This window comes from Anomaloglossus baeobatrachus, chromosome 3 (assembly GCF_048569485.1).
Source record: "Anomaloglossus baeobatrachus isolate aAnoBae1 chromosome 3, aAnoBae1.hap1, whole genome shotgun sequence".
Classification (NCBI taxonomy): Eukaryota; Metazoa; Chordata; class Amphibia; order Anura; family Aromobatidae; genus Anomaloglossus; species Anomaloglossus baeobatrachus.
Window position 1 is genome coordinate 368,390,335 of NC_134355.1, and position 24,890 is coordinate 368,415,224.

At 44.2% G+C, this 24,890-nt stretch overlaps 1 protein-coding gene across 1 annotated transcript in view; it reads right to left on the reverse strand.

Annotated features, from left to right (window-relative positions):
* The window catches only part of NT5E (5'-nucleotidase ecto), a 164,329-nt gene that overhangs the window by 38,722 nt on the left and 100,717 nt on the right, over nucleotides 1–24,890 (reverse strand). Inside the window, exons 5-6 of the mRNA XM_075338420.1 lie at nucleotides 21,646–21,800; nucleotides 11,943–12,051 (exon numbers count right to left, since the gene is read on the reverse strand). Coding sequence (XP_075194535.1) covers nucleotides 11,943–12,051; nucleotides 21,646–21,800 — 264 coding nt within the window. The remainder of the gene's footprint in view (nucleotides 1–11,942; nucleotides 12,052–21,645; nucleotides 21,801–24,890) is intronic.

Here is a 24,890-nt window from a genome sequence, read left to right on the forward strand (position 1 = left end):
GCTACAGTTTTTTCTTCAGTGCTCTAAGGGTGAGTTTCACAGGTGGCTGGAGAGATGGGCGGGTCTGGCCACCTACGTACCCCCGCCCATTGATGTGTCAGATAACATGTAATGGAGTCTGCTGTTTACACATGATGGGGAGTGTTTTTGGAGTCAGTGTGGTGGAGACTGAAAAGAAACTGAAGCCAGACTGAAAGTGTAGGAACTGCAGGGACAAACCTCAGGCGAGAGGTGAAGTCAGTCTGGACAGAGACTGGGATTCTGCAGCCAGACAGGAGAGTGCTGGGGGGCTGCAGGAAGGCGGCACAACGAGAGGTGTACTGGCAGGAGCCAGGGTGTGGAGACCGCCACACCTCCAACAGATACCTAAATGGATTGGAAGCCCACGGTATGTGGCTGTGTTATGTTTTGCCAGTAAGCCAGGAGAGGCTTTGTTATGGTTATTTTTGGGAAAGTGCAGTTTATGCTTGTTTTTAAATAAGCTGCTGGTATTGGTTAAAGAGACTGTGTTTCCTGTGACCCTGCCTATGTCTACCAGAGTTAAAACCCCACAGCTGTCACGTCCTCTAACTATCCAGATTCATCACAAAATGGCTACTGCATTCCTGCTTCTGCTTTTATACAGGCTGTGAAAGTCCCTCTTTATTGGCTGTTATATGATATGTTGTGATGTCATAACCTCAGGGCATTATGGGTAAGCTGAATAAAGCTTCTCTTGAAATCATGTAAGCCCTATCTAGCTAATGTAATCTTCTGCAATGTGTACAATGATGGAGACTGCTTTAAGCAATTTTGAATCAAATCGAAAATTGCTTAAATTTGACGAGCTCAGCGAAAGCCTAAAAGTTTTATATGAAGTCAGTTTGCATGGAATCGATTTGATCATCTGTACAAAAATGTTTAACAAAATCAATCTAGAGTTAAAAATAACTTTGTTCCTTAAACACAATGTTTACTGATTCCTTGCCAAAGTGATGATACAGTAATCTAATGCTTAATAGTATAATCCCAGAGATACATATTTGGAATCTGCCCTGTCCAACATCAAGAAACAAAGTACAGAGCACCCGTCTCCTTAAGTTACCTCTCCTCCCCAATACTATTTCTCCCCTTAGAAATGGCAACGCTCATGCTTAGAAGCTGTAGGTGGCAGCTAATTTCTCTAAAATGGGTAGTGGCTTCTATTGTTTCATCTCATTGTATTTGCTTTGTTGTTTTACTCTTTTCAGTGTCTTTGCCAAGGCATAAAACAAATTCAGTATTTAAATGTTATTCTAATACAGTTTATATCTACTTATACTCTTGTAAATTGAGTCACTTTCTAAAGGCATAACCTATCCTGAAAAATGAGAATTTACCATGGTGAATATAAAAAGACTACACACCCCGGTTAAAATGGCAGGTTTTGTCACATAACAAAAATCATAGCCAGAAGATTCATTTCAGAATGTTTGTTTTTTGTTTTGATATAGGTTTTGGCAAAATATAGCCAAGCTTGGTTGTTTTTCTTTATAAGAAAAGGCTTCCATCTTGCCTTCCTACTTCACAGGCCATACATGGGAAGAATACGTGACATTGTTGTCACATGAAGTACATAACCAGTACTTACCAGAAATTCCTGCAGCTCCTTTAATGTTGACCTATTGGCAGCCTCTCAAACTAAGTTTCTTCTTGTCGTTCCATCAATTATTGAGGGCTTTCTAATTTTAGGTAACATCACTGTGCTGCCAAATTTAAGCCATTTCTTGATGACTATCTTATGTACTCCATGGTAACTAATGGCTTGTAAATGTTTTTGTACCTTTCTCCTGATTAAAAGCTTTCAACAATGAGATCCCTTTGCTGTGTTGTAAGCTGTTTACAGACTATTGCTTTTACTGAAAAACGCAAATAAGAAAATATCAGCAAAATCTTACTAGAGCAGCTAAACTTTATATACAGTTGATGATAATAACTGTGAATGATGGCAGCTGTGTACCGACTACTATTTAACATGTGATTGGCTAATTTTGAACATAAAGACATTCCCAATTATAAGAGGGTGTTCACACTTATGAAACTGTATTTTACTTTTGTTTTTATTTTCTTAACTTAATATTAACTTCACAAATAGAGTCTACTACAGTGATGCACAAACTGCGGGCAGACACTATTCCATTTGTGTGTGTGTTTCTCTGTGCTTGCTTAGCTGGTGTAGAAAAATAACATTTTCCAAAATCACATGCATCTTTATTATGTAGAGAATGTACTGTGCTTAGGTATTATTAAACCTCCCATAGAAATGAATGGAGAGAGTCTCAACTACCTCTTCATTCCAAATGATTTAAGACAAGACAGCTGAGAGTCCCATAGCTTTAATCCACATCCGTTAGACATTTTTGGCTTACTAGGTGAGTATACCATACATGGAAAATATGGGTATCCTTTCTATTTAAAGGGAATCTGTCACTAGATTTTTATTAACCCATCTGAGAGTAGCATGATGTAGGGGCAGAGACCCTGATTCTGGCAATGTATGCTGGTACACTCGTATCACATACTAGGCTGTGAGTTGTATTTTTACTTTTTTTTTTTTTAACTCACAGTTTTATTTGATGTAAATCTATCACTTTTATGAATGTTGAACTTTGTGTAGCCCCACCCACAGCACTGATTGGCAGCTTTGTGTGTATACTGTGCATAGGCAGGAAGTTGCCAATCAGTGGTTGAGGTTAGGTTATAAAGAGATCATAAGCCTCCTGCTGATAAAACATTGATATTTATGAAAACTCCTTCAAGCAGCCCAATAAGTGACACGTATTTGGAATCAGGGTCTCTGTCTCTACATGATGCTATTCTCAGGTTAGGTGGATACAACTCAGTGACCCTTCAATGCAGTAAATACTAACTGTTCTAAAATGCGATGAAGCACAAGGTATTGCATTATTAGAGAGCCTGTCAAGAAATGCAGTAGCAACAATCTGCCAAATACTGCAAGCAGCTCTGGTTGTAACTCTGGACAAGGAAGTAAAAAATTATATATAAATTATATTATATAAAATTATTTTTGAAATTGAACTGATCAAGTCAGCTTTATGATACCTATATTATTCCACTTTGTTTTTTTATCTATATAATCCTATAAATTTAATGAATTCTAGAATATTATCTATAAAAATAAAAAAGTAAGTTTGGTTTCCCTGAGTGAAATAGGTATATACATGGTTATATATCTGACCATGCTAATTGTACAGTGATGACCGAAAGTGTTGTCATCCTTGAAATTGTTCCAGAAAAAAAAGTATTTCTCCCAGAAAATTATTGGAATTACCCGTTTTGTTACATTTGTATTTATTTCCTTTGTGTGTATTGGAACAACAGCAAAAAAAAACTGAGAAAAAAGGGCAAATTGGACATAATTTCTTACAAAGCCCTAAAAATGGGCTAGACAAAATTTTTAACACCTTTCCAAAATTGTGGTAAACAACTTTGTCTCAAGCATGTAATGCTCGTTCAAACTCACCTGTGGCAAATAACAGGTGTGGGTAATATTAAAATCATACCTGAAACCAGATAAAAAGGGAGAAATTGACTCAGTCTTTGCATTGTGTGTCTTGTGTGCTACACTAAGCATGGAGAACAGAAAGAGGAGAAGAGAACTGCCTGAAGACTTGAGAATCAAAATTTTAGAAAAATATCAGCACTCTCAAGGCTACACGTCCATATCCAGAGATCTTTATGTTTCTTTGTTTCTTTGTCCACGGGGCACAACATAATCAAGTTATTTACAACCAATGGTACTGTTGCTAAGTTCCCTGGACTTGGGTAGAAGAGAAAAATTCATGAAAGTTTGCAATGCAGGATAGTCTGGACCGTGGATAAGCAGCCACAATAAAGTCCCACAAATTTAAAGCTGTCCTATAGAGTCAGGGTGCATCAGTGTCAAAACAAACTATCCATGCACATTTGAATGAATGAAATGCTATGGCAGGAGACCAAGGGGGACCCCAGCTAAAATCCTTCTGGGAAAGCATCTGTGGACAGATGAGTCCAAAATATAGCTTTTTGTTAAAGCACATCATTCTATTGTTTACAGAAAACATAATGAAGCCCACAAAGAAAAGAACATAATACATACAGTCAAACACTGTGGAGGTTCAAAGATGCTTTGGAGTTGTTTTGCTGCCTCTGACACTGGGTGCCTTGATTGTGTGCAAGGCATAATTGAAATCTCAATGTTACCAAAGTATTTTGGGTAGCAATATAGTGCCCTGTGTAAGAAAGCTGGGTTTGTGTTCCAGGTCATGGGTCTTCCAGCACGACAATGACCCCAAACATACATCAAGAAGTACCCAGAAATGGATGGAAACAAAGTGCTGGAAAACCCTGAATGGGCCAGCAATGAGTCTGGATCTAAATCCCATTAAACTCCTGTGAAGAGATCTTAAAATTCCTGCTGAGAGAAGGCACCTTTCAAACATGAGAGACCTGGAGCCGTTTGTAAATGAAGAGTCTAAAGCTGGGTTTACACACTGCAACATCTCAAACGACATCGCTGTAACGTCACCGGTTTTGTGACGCAATAGCGATGTTGTTTGCGATGTTGCAGTGTGTGAAACCTATCAGCGACCCGGCCCCTGCTGTGAAGTTGTAATCGTTACAAATCGTTCAGGACCATTCCTAGGTCCTTTGTTTCCCGCTGTGCAGCATGAAGTTTCAGTGTGTGAAGACTTTGCAGCGACTTTGTTAGCAACTTCCCTTTCAAAAGGCTGCTTATCAACGTCCCCAACAATCAGCTAGGTCGCTCTACAGGTCCGGATCGCTGTTGCGTTGTTGGCCAGGTTTGCCTGTTTGAACGCTCACCAGAGACTTAACAGAGACTTAGGGAGGTCGCTATCGCGTCACAAAACCGGTGACGTTACAGCGATGTCCTTTGCGATGTTGCAGTGTGTAAACCCAGCTTAAAATTTCACTTGAGAGGTGTAAGAACCATGTTGATGATTATAGGAAGTGATTGATTGCAGTTATTTATTCCAAGGGTGCGCAACCAAATATTAAGTTGAGGGTGCCAACAATTTTGTTGGGCCCATTTTTAAATTATGTCCAATTTGCATTTTTTGTGTTATTCCAATACACAGAAAGGAAATAAACGTGTATAACAAAACGTGTACGGTAATTGCAATAATATTCTGGAAGAAATACTTAATTTTCTGAAATAATTTCAAGGGTGCTAACACTTTTGGCCGTGACTGTACTGATGCTTGTTTTTTATGATTTTCGTTAAATGATCTAGCTCTCGTATAAATCCAGTGCAGGTAAAATTACTATCAAATCACACTTTAAATATTATAGAAGGAAAATTGAAAAGCGGCACATTGTGTTTATTATTCACTGGTTTTTATACCTCTTATTTTCTAAGACTCAGAAGACAATATATAATTATGACATCAGTGCTGGTTTGCTTGCCAAAGAATGTGTCTGGCTAGAGACATGGTCTACGTAACATAGGCATAAATAAAAATAGCATGCACCTTCCATGAAGATTTCAACAGCGTTTTCAATGAATGGAAAGCAAATTATAGCGATGAATACAAGCAATAAACAATTCAAATCTCATGTGAAATGAAATTTTAGAATAGGCAATAATAGCTGAAAAGTCTTCTAAAATAAAAGTGTTGGAGTGTTCAGAAGGATGGAAAATATACTGAAAAGGAAAAAGACATCTAATGATCGATTCTAATAGATCTACAGGAAAAACTTACACACGGCAGTGAAAAGACAATATCTGAAAGCGGCAACCTCAAACAAGTAAAATACAATGTAGAGATACCTAAAGGCCCCTTTACACACTGAGACTTTCTAGCGATCCCACCAGCGATCCCAAGGACCTGCAGAACGACCTAGCTAGTCATTGGGGACGTTGTAAAGCAGCTTTTTGAAAGGGAAGTCGCTAACGAAGTCGCTGTAAAGTCCCCTTTACACACTGAGACTTTCTAGCGATCATGCTGCACAGCGGGAAACAAAGGACCAAAGAATGGTCCTGAACGATTTGTAGCGATCAGCAACTTTCATACACTGCAATGTCGCTGGGGAGGTCGCTATTACGTCACAAAACCGGTGACGTTACAGCGATGTCATTTGCGATGTTGCAGTGTGTAAAGCCACCTTAAAGGATGTTACTGCTCTGCCTCTAGTGGGGTGTACAGAATTATTTTATTTAATGCAATGCCAAACAAGCAAAACTGCATGTAATGGCACTACAAATTACCATAGTGTTGGGATTTTTGGCAGAACATCTTGAACAATTTGAGCACATGATTATATGGCTAAGAATAAATGCACTGCCATTCTGCACTAACATACTATAAAGGCTTGTGGTTTTCTCTTCTGGTTTTCAGTACGCTAATGCTATGTGTACAATATGCTATGTGTACAATCCACTATGTGTACAATATGCTATGTGTACAATATGCTATGTGTACAATATGCTATGTGTACAATATGCTATGTGTACAATCCACTATGTGTACAATATGCTATGTGTACAATATGCTATGTTTCCTTACTCTACAGTATGTGTACAATATGCTATGTGTACAATCCACTATGTGTACAATATGCTATGTGTACAATATGCTATGTTTCCTTACTCTACAGTATGTGTACAATATGCTATGTGTACAATCCACTATGTGTACAATATGCTATGTGTACAATATGCTATGTTTCCTTACTCTACAGTATGTGTACAATATGCTATGTGTACAATCCACTATGTGTACAATATGCTATGTGTACAATATGCTATGTTTCCTTACTCTACAGTATGTGTACAATATGCTATGTGTACAATCCACTATGTGTACAATATGCTATGTGTACAATCCACTATATTTACAATCCACTTTGTGTACAATATGCTATGTGTACAATCCACTATATTTACAATCCACTTTGTGTACAATAGGCTACGTGTTCAAGCCACTATGTGTAAAATGTGCTATGTGTACAATCTACTATGTGTACAATCCATTTTATGTAAAATATGCTATGTGTTCAAGCCACCACAGTGGCGAAAATAAGTATTTCATCCCTTGCTGACCTTGTTAGTTTGCCCACTGACAAAGACAAGAACAGTCTCTAAATTAACAGTGACCGAATATTCAAAATAAAATCCAGAAAATTACATTGTATAAATTATATAAATTTATTTGCATTTTGCAGAGAGAAATAAGTATTTGATACCTCTGGCAAAGAAGACTTAATATGTGGTTACAAAACTCTTGTTGGCAAGCACACACTGCAGTCAGATGTTTTTTGTAGTTGATGATGAGGTTTGCACACGTGTCAGGAGAAATTTTGGTCCACTCCTCTTTGCATATCATCTCTAAAACATTAAGATTTTGAAGCTGTCACTTGGCATCTCAGAGCTTCAGCTCCCTTTATAAGTTTTCAATGGGATTAAGGTCAGGAGACTGGCTAGGCAACTCCATGACCTTAAGGCCCCGTTACACGCAACAACATCGCTAATGAGATGTCATTGGGGTCACGGAATTCGTGACGCACAGCACATCCGGCCTCGTTAGCGACGTCGTTGCATGTGACACGTACGAGCGACTGCTAACGATGCAAAATACTTACCAAATCATTGATTGTTGACACGTCGTCCATTTCCCAAAAACCTCGTTTAGGACGCAGGTTGTTCGTCATTCCTGAGGCAGCACACATCGCTACGTGTGACAACCCAGGGATGACGAACAACACCGTACCAGCGTCCTCCGGCAACGAGGTGGGCATGACTTTCATGCGGCTGCTCTCCCCCCCTCTGCTTCTATTAGACGCCTGCTGTGTGACGTCGCTGTGACACCGCATGAACCGCCCCCTAAAAAAGAGGCTGTTCGCCACCTACTGTCACTATGAAGGTAAGTATGTGTGACAGGTACTAGCAATATTGTGCGCCACGAGCAGCAATTTGCCCATGTCGCACAAACGATGGAGGCTGCATGTAAAGCCCCCTTTAATGTGCTTTTTTTTGAGCCGCTCCTTTGTTGCCTTAGCTGTATGTTTTGCGTCATTGTCATGCTGGAAGACCCAGCCACAATCCATTTTTAATATCCCGGTGGAAAGACAGAGGTTGTCACGCGGGATTTTACAATACATGGCTCCATCCATTGTCCAGTGAAGTAGTCCTGTGCCCTTAGCAGAGAAACACCCCCAAAACATAATATTTCCACCTCCATGTTTGACAGTGGGGATGGTGTTCTTTAGGTCATAGGCAGCATTTCTCTTCCTCCAAACACTGCGAGTTGAGTTAGGGCCAAAGAGCTCAATTTTTGTCTTATCTGATCGTAGCACCTTTTTCCAATCACTCTCAGAATCATCCAGGTGTTCATTGGCAAACTTCAGACAGGCCTGCACATTTTCCTTCTTCAGCAGTGGGACATTGCGGGCACTGCAGGATTTGAATCCATTACGGCTTAATGTGTTACCAATTGTTTTCTTGGTGACAGTGGTCCCAGCTACCTTGAGATCATTAACAAGTTCCCCCATGTAGTTTTAGGCTGATCTCTCACCTTTCTCATGATCCTGGATATTCCACGAGGTGAGATTTTGCATGGTGCCCCAGATCGATGTCGATTAACACTCATTTTTTATTTCTTTCATTTTCTTATTATTGCACCAACAGTTTTCTCCTTCTCACCCAGCATCTTACTTATGGTGTTGTAGCCCATTCCAGCCTTGTGCAGGTCTGTGATCTTGTCCCTGACATCCCTAGTAAGCTCTTTGGTCTTGCCCATGTTGTAGAGGTTAGAGTTTGACTGATTTATTGACTCTGTGGGCAGGAGTCTTTTTTACAGGTGACAATGTAAGACAGCTGTCTTTAATGCAGTTGATTAGGAGCGTCTAAGTGGTCTGTAGGAGCCAGAACTCTTAATGGTTGGTAGGGGATCAAATACTTATTTCTCTCTGCAAAATGCAAATAAATTTATATAATTTATACAATATGATTTTCTGGATTTTATTTTGGATATTCTATCTCTCACTGTTAATGTTAACCTACGCTTAAAATTATTGACTGTTCATGTCTTTGTCAGTGGGCAAACTTACAAAATCAGCAAGGGATCCAATACTTTCGCTCACTGTATGTGTACAATATGCTATGTGCACAATCCACTGTGTGTGCAAGGTGCTATGTGTACAAGCCACTATGCCACATCAAAGGATCATGATGAGGATCCATTCCTGTCCAAGACTTTACATAATCCCTGATTGTTCAAATTAGTAGTACCTTTTTCAAGGAATATAATGTATTAAAAAACCCTCCCATGAAGTTTTTTTTAATTGATTCTGGGTCAATATTCATGTACTTTAGTGTGAGTGTATTGATATACTATTGAACACTTTCTCTGGTATCCAGGGTATTTTTGCTTTGTTTCTCAGTGATGTAATCGCTCTGCAGTATCTGCAGGTCACACTGCGCTCTGCGTGACCCGGAAGTGGCCTTTACATTGTAAGTCTATGGAGTGTCACACTAAGGTTTGATAGACATACATTGTAAAAGAGACTTCCGGCTCACAAATAAAGCATAAAGTGAGCCGGATTGTCACGCGTGTGACATGGCCTGATGTGAACTTTGGGGGACCTGGGATGAGAAAATCAGAGTATTGTTGATCTCAGATCTGCTTTAGTGCTCGCTCATCGTTTATCCTGAGTTGGACTGTGTTTCATTCTTTCTGGTACTGAAGGGGTTAAGGTTAATTTCTATTCTGCAGTGATCTAAGAGGTAGTTGTAACCTCAGCTACAGTCACTCCCTTCTGCCATAAATATCCACTCCTCACTCCATCCTATGCTGTCTATAGCTGATATCTATGCTGTCCACTTTGAAGGAGACAGTCTGTGAGGAAGCTGAAGTGTTGCTTCTGTTAAAAATGAGAAGTTCCTTCTGGAGAAGTTGTGGAGCATTATTTGTTCCATCTTTCCCCACTTGTTTGTCTTTCACTCCTAGTGTTGTCATATTGCAGTCGTGAGACAAGCGTTTCGCTGGCCTTCACTAGTCAGGGTGAGTTAATGGTCAGCAAGGGCCTAGGCACGTGATTACGCACTGGGAGAACGACCCTTCTAGGGACTTCAGCCTCAGGTGAGTGTTAAGAGGTGACCCAATTCCCCTCTCCCTAGCGCCAGGGCCTTCCATTGTATAGCTACCCTGGTATTCCCTCTGTGTTGTGCCACATGCTGGGAGTTCTTTTGTACCTGATCTGACACCTGCAGTCACATTGTGACAGACATTCTGAGTAACAGTGACATTATTGAGAAGAGCGATGGAGCACAGAGAAAGTAGTTGTAGGTATGAATATTAATATGCTCACACTAAACTACGTACATATATACATAGATTTAATGAAAAACATTTTATTGGGAGGATTTCTTTTATACAACAATCTCTATTCCACTTTTCACCTCAAGCATCATCTAAGCTAGTAGAACGCTTGGACAGTAAAGACAATAATGCACACTTGATTGGCCGACATCCATCTCTCCCAACTTGATAGGCTTGGCCACATTAGGCAAATGTTTAGGGGAGGATAATAATGTTCATTAAAGATTAAAAATGTGAGCAGCCCCAGATACATAGCAATCAGCTAAACACTAACGAATAATTGTATTGATACATAGAATAGACTCCATACATAGTCATTATTATATCACTTGTAAGGTTAAACTTAATCTGTCAGTAGGATCAACCCTCCTAAACCGTCTATATGGGCATGCAGTTAAAGGAAGCTGAATAAAGTGATGCCTTGATATCTGCCTCCAGAACATATTTTAAACTAAATGGGCGAGACATGTAATGTCTGACAATCCGTTCTCCTGATCTACATGTCTCATACTGCAAGTCTTCCTTTTATGTAAAACAAATATGGTAGATTCTCCGTGAGATCGGCGCCTGGCCTATAGATCTTAAAAGCTCATTTACATATTATGAAAGACAGATTTCTCGGGAATAAAACATCGGATTTCAGATATCAAGGTTTCTAAGATCGGCATGCACATATAGATGGATTAGAAAGGTTAATCCTACTGACAAACCAGAATTTTGCATTATTTTATTACCAATGATTTTGATGTAATGCAACAAAGTAGGAATTTGATACATTTTTCTTCAAAAAGAATATAAATGGGTCACAGTTTTTTATTAATTATAATTAGAAACAAATGCTGAGTGCACAACCTAAATATACATAAAGACACTTAGAACAAACCATATAAAAAAAGATATTCTTTAGCATCTGTATCAGCTAATGATGAAAGTAATCATTGCAGCTCTGATTATCTTAAGCCTGCTTTACACGTTGCAATTTCGCATATAATATCGTATGCGATTTGCAACGCCCCCATCGTATGTGTGGCACATTCAATTTGTTGAACGTGCCGCACAAACGATTAACCCCCGTCACACATACTTACCTTCCATAACACCTCGATGTGGGCGGCGAACGTCCACTTCCTGGAGTGGGAGGGACGTTCGGCGTCACATCGATGTTACGCGGCAGCCGGCCAATAGAAGCGGAGGGGCGGAGCTGAGCGGGACGTAAACATCCCGCCCACCTCCTTCCTTCCGCATTGCTGGCCGGGAGCCGCAGGACATAGGTAAGATCTGTTTATCGTTCCCGGGGTGTCACACACTGCAATGTGTGCTACCCCGGGTACGATGAACAATCTAGAGAAAAGTACGATGTGTATGCGATGAACGTTTTAACGTTCAATCGCAATCGCACGTAACTGTCACACACTGCAATGTAACTTACGATGCCGGATGTGCGTCACCTACGACGTGACCCCGCCGACACATTGTGAGATATATTGCAGCATGTAAAGCGGGCTTTAGTGTCAAAGGGAGAGTAGCAGCTTACTATATATGCATCCAATGCATTAATAATTTGAACAAATTGTTTATACATACCATTACTGGATCTCTCATCGATCGATGCTCTTACTCCACCACCATTCAGGATGCACATGGAAACATGATTCCATTTCACTAAATCAGGATTCCGAAGATTATTATATATCTTGGAAAACAAAAACACAATATCTGTCATTAATGACCTGTCAACAGGTAATGTCATTAGGAGTTATTAGGTATTAAATAGAGGTAAGCGGATCTTTTGAAATTCAAATTCTCCAATTTCGACGAATTTCCCCCCATTGATTCATGGTGAATTAATTTGTGCACATTTCAATACTGGAAAGCTTGGAATTTCTCAGAAAATACACGTGTATACACTTTACTATCAATCCCATCCACAAGGTCATTAATAAAGAGATTAAAAAGAATTGCTCCTAGCACAGATCCCTGCGGTACCCCACTGCTGACTATAGCCCATTTAGAGAATGTACCATTTATGACTTCTCTTTGTTTCCTATCTTTTAGCCAATTCCTTACCAATTTGCACATCGTTTCCCCTAGTCCTTTCTTCTGGAGCTGGCCAGGGCCACATGGGGCACTAGTGTGATCCTCGCATGACACTTGGCTGACGCTGGCAGCACAGTAGGAGCCAAGTGTCATGCGAGTGTCCCTGCGACTGAGGTCCGACTGTGAGAGCGGACCTCAGCTGCCGAGGGCGGGCCGGTTCTGAGGAGGGGTGGGCCAGCGCTGTGGAAGGGGGGGATTTCTCTCCCTCTCTCCTCCGTAGCCGATTATTGTGATTCTCGCTCTGCACGCACGGTACACCGGTGTACCGCGTGTGCAGTGCGATTTTTTCTCGCCCCATAGACTTGAATGGGTGTGAGAGAAACAAGGATCGCATTACAGTCGCAGCATGCTGCGATTTTCTCGGTCCGATTAGGGCTGAGAAAATAATCGCTCATGGGTGCTGGCACACAGGCTAATATTGGTCCGAGTGGAATGCGATGTTTTATCGCTCTCCACTCGCACCGTTTTTCTCGCTGTGTGGCTTAGGCCTAAAGCCCGCTACACACGCTTCAATATATCTCACAATCCGTCGTTGGGGTCAAGTTGTAAGTGACGCACATCCGGCATCGTTTGTGAGGTATCTGCGTGTGACAGCTACATGCGATCAGGATTGAACGCAAAACCGTTGATCGCAAACACATCGTATCATTCTCTAGAATTGAGCGTTTTGTTGCACGAACCTAATCAATTGTAACGTGTGACATCCCTCATACGATTTTGATGTCTGATGCTATGTGCGCAGGTGTGCGCTCTGCACCGCAGCTTAAAAAAGGTCTGCTTCAGAGCGCAGCTGAAAAGCTGCGTTCTGAAGCGCCTCACAATGTCTGTCATGCACTAATCTCTGTCAGTCCGTCACTATCTCTGTCCCTCACTCTCTGTCCATGTCAGTCTATCCCCCTCTCTCATATACTCACCAATCCCCGATCCCCGGCGCTGCACGGCATTCACACTGCTCCGGCGGCTTTTACTGTTTTGAAAAAGCCGGCCGCCCATTAAACAATTTCGTATTCCCTGCTTTCCCCGCCCACCAGCGCCTATGATTGGTTACAGTGAGACACGCCCCCACTCTGAGTGACAGGTGTCACACTGCACCCAATCACAGCAGCTGGTGGGCGTGTCTATACTGTGTAGTGAAATAAATAATTAAATAATTAAAAAAAACGGCGTGCGGTTCCCCCCATTTTTAAAACCAGCCAGATAAAGCCATACGGCTGAAGGCTGGTATTCTCAGGATGGGGAGCTCCACGTTATGGGGAGCCCCCCACCCTAACAATATCAGCCAACAGCCGCCCAGAATTGCCGCATACATTATATGCGACAGTTCTGGGACTGTACCCGGCTCTTCCCGATTTGCCCTGGTGCGTTGGCAAATCGGGGTAATAAGGAGTTATTGGCAGCCCATAGCTGCCAATAAGTCCTAGATTAATCATGTCAGGCGTCTATGAGACACCCTCCATGATTAATCTGTAAGTTACAGTAAATAAACACACACACCAGAAAAAATCCTTTATTAGAAATAAAAACACACACATATACCCTGGTTCACCACTTTAATCAGCCCCAAAAAGCCCTCCTTGTCCGGCGTAATCCAGGATGATCCAGCGTCGCATCCAGCGCTGCTGCATGGAGGTGACCGGAGCCGCAGCAGACACAGCCGCTCCGGTCACCTCCACACAGCAAATGAAGACAGCCGCGCGATCAGCTGCTGTCACTGAGGTTACCCGCGGCCACCGCTGCATCCACCGGTGGCCGCGGGTAACCTCAGTGACAGCAGCTGATCGCGCGGCTGTCTTCATTTGCTGTGTGGAGGTGACCGGAGCGGCTGTGTCTGCTGCGGCTCCGGTCACCTCCATGCAGCAGCGCTGGATGCGACGCTGGATCATCCTGGATTACGCCGGACAAGGAGGGCTTTTTGGGGCTGATTAAAGTGGTGAACCAGGGTATATGTGTGTGTTTTTATTTCTAATAAAGGATTTTTTCTGGTGTGTGTGTTTATTTACTGTAACTTACAGATTAATCATGGAGGGTGTCTCATAGACGCCTGACATGATTAATCTAGGACTTATTGGCAGCTATGGGCTGCCAATAACTCCTTATTACCCCGATTTGCCAACGCACCAGGGCAAATCGGGAAGAGCCGGGTACAGTCCCAGAACTGTCGCATATAATGTATGTGTCAGGTTTCCAGGTTTTCCAGTTCTCTTTTGACTGCCCTTGCCCTCGGTTAACATGGAGGTTACCGTTCTGTTGCCCTACTTCCTGTCCAGCTGCTTAAAAGGCCGCCTCTAAGTCCAGTCCAGTGCCTGAGTATACTGCCTGCTGTGTGCTCCTGCTGTGTTGCTGCTTATTCCTGATTGCCTCTGGATTCCCCTAAAAGACTACCTACCGATTGACTCTGGACTGTACCCGGCTCTTCAAGGCTGTGCCCGGATTCCGTTTACCATCTTCGGTCAGCACTCCGCCTGGTTCTCTTTTGGTTCGTAACCATTCTGGACAAACATTCCCGTACGGACACTCATTGACTTTACCGCTTGCTCCTTATCCCGGCTGCTGCACATTTAGGCCTTCCGGGGTAGATTGCCGGACAGTCCCTGTATAGGGGTTCGCTCTGGTGGTCTCCCTGGGGGAGTCCGGTGCGTGGCCCCGGGAATCCCCTCCGCGTCTATTCCGGAAAGTATTGTATGTGTTATTGTGTTGTTGTGTTTGTTCTGTATCTACCGTGGTTACATACTATAAAACATCTTGTACCCGGAACTCGTCTCTGATTGTCATTGCCCTACGCTATCGAAATCCTCAGAACATAGAATAAGTATTACATTATACTCAGGCCACTAGAGGATTTCGCTGGGGCAATGACTGAGACACGAGTAGATCAGCTGTTTTCCATGATTAACTCCCTGCAGCAGGAGATGGAGGTGGTGCAGACTAAGCTTAGAGATGTGGAAACACAGCTGGGCCATGATCACCAGGTACTGGGTCCGGCTATACAGGATTTGCAAGTCAGAGTGGAGGCTCAGGAAGCCGTCCCCACTACGTCCGTACCAGCTGCCGGTATGCCTAGGTTACCCCCATTCCGTTTCAATGGTGATCGTAGTCAGTTCCGTGGATTTATTAACCAATGTATACTGTTTTTCGATGTACATGCTGATTATTACCGTTCTGACCGGTCAAAGGTGTTATGTATCATCATGTTATTAACCTCACGAGCACTGGCTTGGGCTAATCCTATGATAGAGAATCGGGACATCCGTTTAAACCACCTAGATGACTTTCTGAACGCAATGGCGCAGATGTTTGATGATCCGAATCGCCGTGCTACCGCTGAATCTGCTCTCCTTTCCTTACGTCAGGGAAAGCGCTCTGTCATTGAATACGCCACTGAGTTCAGGAGGTTAGTGGTAGACACCGACTGGGGAAACAATGCATTATTGTCCGTTTTCAGAAAGGGTTTGTCCGGTACCATCAAGGACGAGTTAGCCCGTTCCGAATCCCCAGGGGATTTTGACCTGTTTCTCCAGCACTGTGTGCGCATAGATACCCGTTTGACGGAACGTAGACAGGAAAAATGGGCAGCTATAAACCGTATAAATAATAATACGTTTCCTTCCAGAGAACCTGCTTTCAGGACGCCACGGGAGGCCGAGGACGTTCCTATGCAAGTGGACTCTCTGCAAAGACGAGAGACCAACGAACGTCGTGAACACCGGCTCCGTGAGCGTTTGTGTTTCTACTGCGGTCAATCGGACCATTTCTTAATCGACTGCCCGAAACGTCCGAATCGCCCAAATAAGGTATTGGCAGCCATGGCAGAGTGTGACAACACGGACGCAGAGTCTGATATCTCTGAGGCAAGTGGACACTTGGATGCGGTATTTCCCTTGACTGTAATGTCTACCTCACCGAAGGACTCAGAAGGGAAATATACCCATTGTTCACTCCCCATTCAGATCCGGTGGGAGGGACAGCTAATTCCTACCTCTGCAATGATAGACTCTGGGGCAGGGGGAAATTTCATGGACTTTTCTTTTGCCAGTAAACACGGTATCCGGACTCAGCCAAGATCCTCACCGGTTACCATGGAGACGGTAGACGGATCTCCGTTAACATCTGGACCAGTGGATCGGGAAACAGTACCGCTAGAATGCGTGATGAAACCAGGTCAGCAGGAGACTCTTATTTTCATGATGATCTCTTCTCCACATTTTCCGATTATTTTAGGTATTCCGTGGCTACGGTCTGCAAATCCGGTCATCGATTGGGAAACTAAGGAGATATCCTTCCCGCCGCAGAGTGGTCCGGCCATTTGTCCAACTGTTCCGGTTCCGGTAACACCACATGCAGAAGGCACGGTACAGGTACCCGTTTTACCCCCGGTTTATCATGACTTCGCTGACATATGCGACAAAAGAAAGGCCGATCGGCTTCCTCCGCATAGACCGTATGATTGCCCCATAGACTTACTCCCAGGGGCAGAAATCCCGTTTGGTCATGTTTACCCGTTGGCGGCACCTGAGTTGGAAGCCCTAAAGGAGTATATCGATGAAAGCCTGGCCAAGGGATTTATTCGCCCGTCTACCTCGCCCGCAGGGGCACCCATCTTTTTTGTGAAAAAGGAGGGGACTCTGAGACCCTGTATTGACTACCGGGAACTGAATAAAATAACCATCCGGAACCGGTATCCGTTACCGTTGATTCCGGAGCTATTGGAGAGAGTCCAACAGGCAAAGATATTCACCAAATTGGACCTCCGTGGGGCATATAATCTGCTTCGTATACGTCCCGGAGACGAGTGGAAGACCGCGTTCCGATGTCGGTACGGACATTTTGAGTATTTAGTGATGCCTTTTGGACTTTGTAACGCTCCTGCGGCATTTCAACATCTAGTTAATGATATTTTTAGGGATATCATGGACCAATTCATGGTGATCTATCTGGATGATATTCTAATCTTTTCTGATTCTCTCCAGGAACACCAGGAGCACGTCAAGACCGTACTTACCCGGCTGAGGGAAAACCACCTATACATTAAACTGGAGAAATGCGAGTTCCACTGCTCACAAATACAATTCTTAGGTTATGTCATCTCTCCTCAGGGGCTGAACATGGAGTCTAGCAAGATACAAGCAATTCTAGACTGGCCGGAACCGGGAAACATCAAAGAGGTACAACGCTTTGTCGGTTTTGCCAACTTTTACCGACGCTTTATCCGTAACTTTTCAGAGATTGTTCGTCCCATCACTCTGTTGACTAAGAAAGGACAGAAGTTTGTATGGTCCGCCCAGGCTCAGGAAGCGTTCCATCGTCTCAAGGGATGTTTTACCTCAGCACCCATACTAGTGCATCCGAATCCCGCACTTCCCTTCATCGTGGAGGTCGACGCTTCCGACTACGCATTAGGGGCCATTCTTTCTCAAAGGACCGGGGACAAGAGTCTCCTGCATCCGTGTGCCTTCTTTTCCCGCAGGTTGTCCCCTGCGGAAAGGAACTACGACATTGCGGATAAGGAATTATTGGCGATTATTGCCGCTTTCAAGGAATGGAGACACCACTTACAGGGAGCCGCGCAGCAAGTGATAGTACTCACAGATCATCGTAATCTGGAATTTCTTAAGTCTGCCAGGTGCCTGTCTCCACGGCAAGCCCGTTGGAGCCTATTTCTTAACCAATTCAATTTTGTCGTTACATACCGTCCAGGTTCACGTAATGGGAAAGCCGATGCCTTGTCCCGAATCCATGCCGTGGACTCCGTGCCTGGAACCCCGTCTCAGACCGTGTTATCAGATGCCAATTTCGTTGGAGTACTCCAGGACCAGGACTTGTGGAAGGACATCAAGCTGGCCTATGATGGTGATGTATTTCTTGCTGCCCCCCCGAATGATGTAACTCTTGTTCTTCGGAATGGTGTGTGGTTAAGAGAACGACGCATTTATGTCCCGGAGGCCGTAAGACTTCGGGTTCTCAAGTTGGTTCATGACTCCGTGTTGGCCGGTCATAGGGGGGTACAGAAGATGCAGGAATTCCTGAGCCGGTTTTTCTGGTGGCCTACCTGTTTAAAGGACGTGAAGGACTATGTCCACTCATGTGTGGTTTGTGCCCGGTGCAAGGTCCCTCGTGTGGCTCCTACGGGACTCCTCCAACCGTTACCCGTGCCATCTCGCCCTTGGGGGTCTATCTCCATGGATTTTATTGTGGAGTTGCCAGTCTCAGGCGGGCATAATACCATTTTAGTGGTGGTAGATCGATTGACTAAAGCTGCTCACTTCATTCCGTGTACCGGTCTACCCTCAGCCGCAGAGACAGTGGATTTGGTTATCCAAAACGTCTTCCGATTGCATGGGGTACCAGACGAGATCATCTCCGATCGGGGCGTGCAGTTCACGTCTAGATTCTGGAAGGGGTTTTGTACTGCACTCCAGATTGATGTCTGTCTGTCTTCTGCATACCATCCTCAGACAAATGGACAAACCGAACGGACGAATCAAACCCTGGAACAATACCTTCGCTGTTATGTCAGCCATCTCCAAGACGATTGGTTGAAGATGCTTCCGTTGGCGGAGTTCTCCTACAACAACACTCAGAGCAGCTCCACTAAGGTAACGCCCTTTTTCGCTAACCTGGGTTACCATCCGACTATCTTGCCTAGGTCACCGGTTGCGGTTTCGGTGCCAGCGGTGGAGGACAGATTGACGGAAATACGACAAAATCTGGAGGTTCTAAAGGACACCGTGGCTACGGCCCAGGAGCGTTACAAGAGGTCGGCAGACACTCACCGGAAACCGGCACCCATGTACAAGGTAGGGGACTCTGTATGGTTATCCACCAAAAACCTAAGATTGGGTGTTCCTTCACAGAAGCTGGGACAAAAATTCATCGGTCCGTTTAAGATCACCGGGATCGTGAGCCCTGTGGCCTGTCGGCTTCGGTTACCGCACCATCTAAAGGTACACCCAGTCTTTCATGTGTCTCTCCTCAAACCCGTTTCCCCTAATACGTTTCATGGTCGTGTTGTGCCTCCTCCTCCGCCTGTGATGGTCGACGGCGAGGAGCAGTTCGTGGTTGAGGACATTATTGACTCCCGGCTCCATCGTCGTCGGCTTCAATATCTGGTACGTTGGCAGGGGTACGCCCCCGAGGACGATTCCTGGGAACCGGTGGGTAACATTCGGGCACCCCGGAAGATTGCTCAGTTTCATCGACGGTACCCGGACAAACCTGGCCCTGATCCGTCCTGAGGCCGTCTCTGGGGGGGGGAGTTATGTCAGGTTTCCAGGTTTTCCAGTTCTCTTTTGACTGCCCTTGCCCTCGGTTAACATGGAGGTTACCGTTCTGTTGCCCTACTTCCTGTCCAGCTGCTTAAAAGGCCGCCTCTAAGTCCAGTCCAGTGCCTGAGTATACTGCCTGCTGTGTGCTCCTGCTGTGTTGCTGCTTATTCCTGATTGCCTCTGGATTCCCCTAAAAGACTACCTACCGATTGACTCTGGACTGTACCCGGCTCTTCAAGGCTGTGCCCGGATTCCGTTTACCATCTTCGGTCAGCACTCCGCCTGGTTCTCTTTTGGTTCGTAACCATTCTGGACAAACATTCCCGTACGGACACTCATTGACTTTACCGCTTGCTCCTTATCCCGGCTGCTGCACATTTAGGCCTTCCGGGGTAGATTGCCGGACAGTCCCTGTATAGGGGTTCGCTCTGGTGGTCTCCCTGGGGGAGTCCGGTGCGTGGCCCCGGGAATCCCCTCCGCGTCTATTCCGGAAAGTATTGTATGTGTTATTGTGTTGTTGTGTTTGTTCTGTATCTACCGTGGTTACATACTATAAAACATCTTGTACCCGGAACTCGTCTCTGATTGTCATTGCCCTACGCTATCGAAATCCTCAGAACATAGAATAAGTATTACAGTATGCGGCAATTCTGGGCGGCTGTTGGCTGATATTGTTAGGGTGGGGGGCTCCCCATAACGTGGAGCTCCCCATCCTGAGAATACCAGCCTGCAGCCGTATGGCTTTATCTGGCTGGTTTTAAAAATGGGGGGAACCGCACGCCGTTTTTTTTAATTATTTAATTATTTATTTCACTACACAGTATAGACACGCCCACCGGCTGCTGTGATTGGGTGCAGTGTGACACCTGTCACTCAGAGTGGGGGCGTGTCTCACTGTAACCAATCATAGGCGCTGGTGGGCGGGGAAAGCAGGGAATACAAAATTGTTTAATGGGCGGCCGGCTTTTTCAAAACAGTAAAAGCCGCCGGAGCAGTGAGAAAGCCGTGCAGCGCCGGGGATCGGGGATTGGTGAGTATGAGAGAGGGCTGCTAACTTCAGTTACTCAGGAGATTAGCGGTCACCGGTGAGTCTTCACTGGTGACCGCTAATCAGGGCGCGACACAGACAGAGCCGCAGCATGACCATGAAGTCGGGTGAAGTTCACCCGAGTTCATTCTGACAGTGCGGCTCTGTCTGTGTCTGCTGTCATCTGCCATTCAGCTCTGCTACATGGCTGTCTGTGTCTGCTGTTAGCGGCCATGTAGCAGAGCTGAATGGCAGATGACATAGTAAAAACGCATCCCTACACATTACACATGCTTGTCAAGTCAATAAATAAAAAAAAAAAAAAAGGTGCCCAATGCATACGTCACAGAGCACATGATCTAAAGGATCGCACATAACATTGATCAATTTAACATAGACTACTAACGCTCGTGTGACAGCAAATGAACGACCAACGTGAAATCTCATAGATCCCGTATGCAACCTGGGCGTGTCACATCGCAAATGCGATTGTACAACTAATTGCAACGTGTAAAGTGGGCTTAAGGCTATTATATTGTACAGTAGCAATTACACACTTTTCAGTATTGAGATTCACGCTAATTTATTTGCTGCAAATAAATATATTTTTTTAAATTCTGCAGGTTGGAATTTCATAAGATCCGCTCATCTCCAGTTGCAATTAATAAAATAGCTGCAAATTGGAATACATTGGCGAACGTAAAAACGAAACCAAGGGAGCACATATAAAATAGAGCAAATTAAAAGAAGAAATTGGCTTAAATCAAAAGTGGGCTTAAAATACGAAAACCTAAACAAAGAAAGGTGCAAGTGCAATAATGAATCAGACCCTTGCTGTGTATTTCAAGCATAATTTTAGAACAAAGAAATGAGTATCTTTCAGTATATTACAGCCCCATACCATAGCATCACATATTAAATTTCCCAAGTTGCATTCTCGAAATCGACACTCCACAGACGAACCATTTAGAAACACTAATGTCCTTCCAATTTCTTGAGCAGAAAAGTTTTTTAATTGTTCTTTCCACTTATTAACTTCCAGTAAAAGTGCTGGATCTAGAAAAGAAATATACACAGATTTATTCTCAAGATATACCACTTTACTTGAGATATTCACCATTGACAGATTACGGTGTATATCCTGTCGTCTCATCTAATCTAAATTCTGCTCAAATACTACAAAATTAAATCTCTCCACACCTATCATTTAAAGCCTGTTAAAATTGTTAAAATAACACTTATTTCCTGATCAAGTTAATATTTATACAGTCAGGTTACTTGTTTACTCTGTAGTAACTGTGCAATATTTCTATTGCTTTTGTCATGGGATTAAGCAAGAAGGAAAATAAAACAATAAATCTGCCAATATAAAAAGTATTGTAGTAAAGCCTGCTTTACACGGTACGACTGATTGTGCGATTTCACAATCGATCGTACCCGCCCCCGTCCTTTTTGCGTCACGGGCAAATCGCTGCCCGTGTCGCACAAAGTCAGTAACCCCCGTCACACATACTTACCTCTCGTGCGACCTCGCTGTGGGCGGAGAACGTCCACTTCCTGGAGTGGGAGGGACGTTCGGCGTCACAGCGACGTCACACGGCCACCGGCCAATAGAAGCGGAGGGGCGGAGATGAGTGGTACGTAAACATCCCGCCCACCTCCTTCCTTCCACATAGAGCCAGCGGCGGCCGCGGGAGGCAGGTGAGCTGCTCATCGTTCCCGTGGTGTCACACGGAGCGGCGTGTGCTACCACGGAAACGATGGTCAACTAAATTAAACGATATTATGGAACCTAGCGAGCAGTACCCGACTCACGATTTGTGAGCAATACTGCGTCGCTAGGAGGTGTCACACAGGCCGGCATCGCCAGCGATGCCGGATGTGCGTCACAAAAACCGTGACCCCGACGATCTATCGCAAGATAGATTGTCTGGTGTAAAGCAGCCTTAACACCTGCCAAACAGACTAATAAAATATTATAGACAGGCGGCTTCTAGAATAAATCAGAACAATTGTTAAAGTAAGCACTCCAGTAATTTCTTGCTTATTTCATTCTGTCACTAGTCTCCTAATACATATAATCCATTCTATTTGAAAAGTAATGGTATCCTTCCCGTTTGGGTCATGTGATCACATGGTGTCCCCCTTAGAATTACACGCCTTTATGTTATATTCAGAGAGTCACTATCTTGTCAGAATTACTTATATGATGTAACGACACGCACTGTACCACTGAAGTTCTTCGCAGGGGTGACACAAACTCCTTACCACAGTTACTGAAGATGATCAGGAAATTAATGATGACGAACAAGATCATGAGGGAACCTCTCAACATGAAAATGCAGTCCAATCTGCAGTCACCATGGTATGGAGCAGGAGTAGCTGAGTAGATATATCCTTTTGGGAGAAAAGGTATGATATAACTTGTGTTTTAAAGGGAGCTGGTCACCAGATTTGGCAACCATAACCTGCGGCCATTCGAGAATGCTGTATATAGGTGCCCAGACTGCACTATATAACGTAAAAAAACCACTTTTATAATACTCACCCAGGGAGTTGGTCCAGTCCGATGGGTGTCGCTGCTCTCCGGTCTGGTGCCTCCTCTCCCCGGTGTGGCGCCTCCTCTCTGCTGCGATCTCCGTCCTCCTTCTATCCAGCTCAGTGTGGATGACACGTCTACATCATCCACACTGGCCGACACTGCGGTCCTGCACAGGCATACTTTGATCTGCTCTGCTGAGGGCAGATAAAAGTACTGTAATGCGCAGGTATGAGAAAATGTTAAAGACTGCCCGCGCATGCGCACTATAATACTGTGATCTGGCCACAGCAGGGCAGATAAAAGTGCACCTGTGCTGGACCTCAATGCTGGCTCGTGTGCATGACGTAGGACGCGTCATGCACATGGGCCTCGGAAGAAGGAGGATGCCAATCGCTGCAGACAAGAGGCGCCAGACCGCAGAGAGTAACCGGCGGACCGGAGAGCAGTGACACTCATCAGACTGGACCACCCACCTAAGTGAGTATTATAAAAGTGTTTTTTACATTATACCTGGACTTGGACTTATATATCTCAGCTTATAGTCGCCAAATCTCGTGACAGGTTCCTTTAATCATTTAAAGCTCTGCTCTATATGGGATTCTCGGTCCAGTGGGCTGTTCTATCCGTGAATAACAAATTTCTTGTATAAAAGCGCATGCAGGAATAGCTGTCAGTCACTGATAGGACCCCATTGGACCAAAAATCTCAGAGTCAGCAGAGGTTTGGACTACATTATCATATTAACAGGTTCTCTTTAAAATGTATTTGTATATTTAAGGGAACATGGAGATAAGGACAACTACAGTATCTCCGTAGAAGGCAGAGATGGTACTGACTCTAGCCAGTCAAATGATGCTGTACTAAGGCCAGAAATATAACATGAAGTGAGGATGACTCAGTGGTGACTTTAACAGGTTTTTATTATATGGGAACAGGGAGATGGAGGAGGGTTGGATAAACAAGCAAAGAAGAAATACAACGCAAAAGAAATTAAATGACAGTTGGCAGTTTCACAGTTACACTCGATTGATCAAGTATACGCGAAACCTGAAGATTATTTCAAATAAACTCACTTAGCAACAACCCAACTTAGTTATTTTGGCGGGTGAACCTTAAAGTCGCCCTACTAGGGTCACAATATCCAATAAACAAAGAAATTTAAACTTTGTTAGACCCACTTATGTCAGTGGTTCATTAGACTTGGTGCATTTGTGTGACAATGCACTGTACAAATAGACAACACTATTAAAGGGAACCTGTCAGCAGAAATTTTGCACTAAACATAAAAGATTCCCCCTCTGCAGCTCCTCGGCTGTATTCCAGCAAGGTTCCTGTTATTATTGTGCCCCCTTTTAGACCAAAAGAAATACTTTATAAAGTGGTACCTTTTGGTATGCGGATACTTTAAATGGTACATGGGGGCGGGCTGCCTGGTGTCCGTTATTCTCCCTCCTGCCACTTTAGGCCGTCCCCCATCGCTCATTTCCATAGCTGTGGACTGTAGAGATGAGCGAACCGGTCGCGGTTCGGCTCGAGGTCGGTACGCCGAGCCGAGGTCCCGTTCGAGTTCGGTTCTTCGAACGTTCGACGAACCGAACTCGAAC